The sequence below is a fragment of the Mytilus edulis genome, chromosome 2 (assembly GCF_963676685.1).
Source record: "Mytilus edulis chromosome 2, xbMytEdul2.2, whole genome shotgun sequence".
NCBI classification, from domain to species: Eukaryota; Metazoa; Mollusca; class Bivalvia; order Mytilida; family Mytilidae; genus Mytilus; species Mytilus edulis.
Window position 1 is genome coordinate 71,246,168 of NC_092345.1, and position 4,263 is coordinate 71,250,430.

The following is a 4,263-nucleotide window of genomic DNA, read 5'->3' on the forward strand; positions in this document are numbered from 1 at the left end:
TTGACATAAATTTTCACTGAATTAGATTACCTTAGCTGTATTTGGCAAACTTTTGGTCCTCAATGCTCTTCAACTTCGTACTTTATTTGGCCTTTTTACCCTTTTTTTTTATTTCAGCGTCACTGATGAGTCTTTTGTAGACGAAACGCGCGTCTGACGTAAATACAAAATGTAATCCTGGTATCTATGATGAGTTTATTAAGTAACTTTTTTTATTAAGCGGCTAGCTGAAGTCCGTTTTCGGTGGCGATTTTCTGGATATGTTGAAGACCCCTTGGTGGACTTGTGCTGTTTTCTACTCAACGACCTCCCTTCCTTAACTAACTTTATTTATATGGTTAACAGCATTGTCGAGCAAAACTCTCGAATGAATCCTTAGATCAGGGGATCTGCTTTCTCTTAAAGATCAATGAATCAACCCCGGGTTTTTATTAGACATTGTGTTGCTCAGATTTTAGTTTTCTAATGTTGTGTTTGAGAGGATTTTAGTATTTCCCATGGCATTGTCCGTTTGTTTTCGACTTATTATTTTGAATGTCCCTTTGGAACCTCTTTTAAGAGTATGTTTCAGTTGTGTTTCCAGTTTTGTACTTTGTCATACGGTATTGTGTGAGACCGTAGATAAAGAATAAGAGGACACCGACTTTATATGTAGATGACCAATCGTGTTACATAATGAAAGACCTTTCCGTTTATACGCATTTATTATGCTTCCAACAAGAGTACCGTATGTTATTGTTCCCGCGGACAAAATCTCAACATTTTTTTTTTTTTGGTAAATCTCATTATATTTATTGCTTAACAGTTCATTTGGAACTAAACCAAACAAATCTGTATACGAAACGCGATTTTGGCATACAAAGTTAATAAATCTGAGGGTATAAATCTAATTCCTTTGATTTTAACCTAAGCTGAAGGACCTTGTTTTCCTTCACTCTACTGGATACCCAAATTTCATAAAGAAAATATTACTTGATTCATTGTAAGCGTCAAAAACGCTTTTATGGATTTACCTTCATCCCGATCAGTCAGGTCTAAACATTTGAAAGCTTGAGATATGTATATAATAATCGATGAAGCTATATTGCCAGAGGGAGTGGGAACCTTTTTTTTTATATTTTCAGAATTTATCAATGGACTTTTTTTATTTGGATCATGTTAGAACCGATAACTGACTACTGAACTGATGTAACATAAGAAGACTTTCAGTTCATCAGCAGCGGTATCGATTAATGAAAATAACACTTGATATAGACTTGCGGGGACAACAACGTTAACATATTTGTCATGGAGAACGGCCGGTGACAACAACATATTTGTCATGGAGACTCGACTGGGGCTTTCAACATTTTGATTTTTGTTCAAAGACCTACATTGTATTAGGTTATTTTTCTCCAGTTTGTACAATCGACTTAAAAGCTTTAGTCCGTTATGGCGTACTACCAATCATTAAGCCTGGCATAATCCTTGCCTCAAATCGCATTAAACACAATTAGAACACAAAAATATAGCCATTCATGATCTACTTTGCCTAGAGAAGGAAGAAATATGTTATATCCAAAACAAACAAACATATAATATGGTTAAGACCAATTACTAGTATATGCCTTTCCTCGGAAATAGGTTCTTAAATTGATATAAATCATGTATGTGTATTCTTATTTTCCAGTCTATGCATTTATAAAATGTTTCGGCTCTTTAAAAAAAGTAAAGAAAAATTAAGGGCTTGCTACTGCATAAACGCTATATATTCAAAGTTCAGAATTAACGTTTGTGTAACATTGTGTTGCTTACAAAAAAAACTGAAATATATCTGTCTTATGTACATGTACATGTAGATTGTTAAACTATAATCATAATAGATATAGGAAGATGTGGTGTGAGTGCCAATGAGACAACTCTCCATCCAAATAACAATTTATAAAAGTAAACCATTATAGGTCAATGTACGGTCTTCAACACGAAACTTTGTCTCACACCGAACAAAAAGCTATAAAGGGCCCAAAAAATTACTAGTGAAAAACCATTCAAACGGGGAAAAAATGGTCTAATCTATATAAAAATAGGCTTTTTTCTTTATTAAATCTGAGAAAATAATTAATGTTCTGATATCCCTGATTAGGATAAAAAAAAATGTAATTGCATAATAAAAAGATGAAATTCAAACTATATTTATTTTGGTTGATGTATTACGTAGTCTACTGGAGTAGCCATCCCGAAAATGTTGTTTTACCATGTGTGTTACTGGCAATCGCACCATCTCCGGCAAGTACTGAATGGGTCCGAACATAAACCGTATCACCTTTCGACACATGTGCAACAACTGTACCACTGACTGATCCATCATCACCTTTTTTGGCACGTAAGAATGTGGACCCATAAACAGAATCGTTTATCATCAGTTCAGTCGAATGCTCGCCGTTTGAAGTTCTGATGACCCAGACAAATACGTACATCCCTGTCGTAGGACATGTAAATACTCCAATATGACCGTTGTAGCCTTTTCCTTGGTTTGTCTTCGTCACATCAAAGACTAATCTACGACCAGCTCCCGGAAACACGTGATTTGAAATGTAAGCATGAAATGCAATAACTTGAGACCTTTTTTCAATGTTTATACTTCTACCAGTTACGCTGACTTCATACCGGCCTACAAAATCGTTAAATATTCATTAATAGAACAATATTCATTAATTTGAAATTTCGATTACAAACACACACACTTTAGAAAGAATTTGCCTTAGCTGTAATTGGCCAAACTTTTAGGAATTGTGATCTTAAATGCTCTTCAGCTTCGTATTTTATTTGCCTATTTTACTTCGAACGTCACTGATGGAACTTTTGTAGACGAAACGCGCGTCTGGCGCAAATGTAAAATTTCATTTCAGGTGTATGATGAGTTTTTCAAATTAAAGCTCTTTTGCTCATAATCATAATTGCTTTCAAAATTGACTATTTTAACTGTAATATATGAATTAATTGTTAGATAAGAAGCTCTCCATGATAGAACATTGTAGTGTGCTTACCGTCTGTTGTTTGACATGAACTTGCTGCAAATACATCTCCAGTAACAACAACAAGAACAACTATTATAGACGTCAACATTTCAAGTCTCTAGTCTCTTGTCCGAGTACAATACCGTAATTTTGAAGAGCAAAACATGTTTTTATGAACGTTTTGTCAAACGTTAATGTGACATTTGCGTGTTCATGACATGAAATTGGATAGTTTTTACAAAAGGCATCGAGTTGTTAAAAAAATTGTAAAATAATACTGAAAAAAACTGCGTTGTCTTCAATTGTAGACAACAATCTTCTGTTTTCCCCTTTCACTTCTCTTCAATAGATTTTAGTTGGTTTTAAAGCTTTTTAAGCTGCAGAAGGTACTTAACATCTAATATTTAAAACTAAAGAGTAAAATCACAAAAATACTGAACTTAGAGGAAAATCAATTCGGAGAGTCCATAATCCCATGGCAAAATCAAATAACAAAACGCATCAAAAACGAATGGACAAGAACTGTATTATTCCTGACTTGGTACAGGCATTTTCAAATGTAGAAAATGGTGGATTCAACCTGGTTTTAATAAAAGAACCAGTTGATTGCAATTATAATTACAAACATCTTATTTTTATTGCCAAAACCACAGAACATTTCGTCGCTTCAAAACTCATCATATTGTTTGTTTGGTTACCATGGTTACTAACGACTGATGTTAGCACAACACAAGAGTAAACATAATTCGAGTTATCTTTCTTTTCATAATGTTTCATGCTTGTTATTGTGAAAAACAAAAGTTACAGGTAGCCTCTATAACGTGCTAATGTTAGAACTTTACCGCTGTGTTATTCATTTTATTTGTATATAACATTGCTTAATCTTTTTTTACCCATATCCTCAGTGATTGATACATCTTGCAATCAGTTGGTGTTAAGTTATGAGGATAGAAAACTCTATAGGAGAGAACTAAATATAAGATAATATCCTTTACATTTTGGGAACCAAAATATGTCTACTTTGCGCAATTTAATGTGTAAGAGCACACTGGATATAGCCTTGAATTGTTTACGACAACTACTTTGGAAATCGAAAATGAAGGATAACAATCACAATATTGTCATCTGAAATCTATTATCTTCTTTACCATTCAAATGCAAAAGCGAACAAAAATATACGAATCCACTTGCCGTTATTCCACACTAAATTCTTTCACTTTCTCAAACTTAGTAGTTTTTCAAACAAAGTCTTAGTAGAGCATTGTCT

At 33.7% G+C, this 4,263-nt stretch overlaps 1 protein-coding gene across 1 annotated transcript; it reads right to left on the minus strand.

The window, feature by feature from the left end:
- Positions 1–2,149: 2,149 nt before the first annotated feature.
- Positions 2,150–3,110, minus strand: LOC139510662 (complement C1q-like protein 4). Its single transcript, XM_071297211.1, has 2 exons — positions 3,027–3,110; positions 2,150–2,650 (listed from the first exon to the last, which is right to left on the minus strand). Exons 1-2 carry the CDS (start codon positions 3,103–3,105, stop codon positions 2,199–2,201), a joined length of 531 nt encoding a protein of 176 aa, XP_071153312.1. The 5' UTR covers positions 3,106–3,110; the 3' UTR covers positions 2,150–2,198.
- Between the last annotated feature and the right edge of the window lie 1,153 nt (positions 3,111–4,263).

Bases quoted from the DNA above. Each gene is read 5' to 3' on its own strand.
- LOC139510662 (XM_071297211.1), bottom strand. From the start codon at position 3,105: ATGTTGACGTCTATAATAGTTGTTCTTGTTGTTGTTACTGGAGATGTA. The intron at 2,651-3,026 runs GTAAGCACACTA...ACGATTTTGTAG, and splicing joins TTCATGTCAAACAACAGACG to GCCGGTATGAAGTCAGCGTA.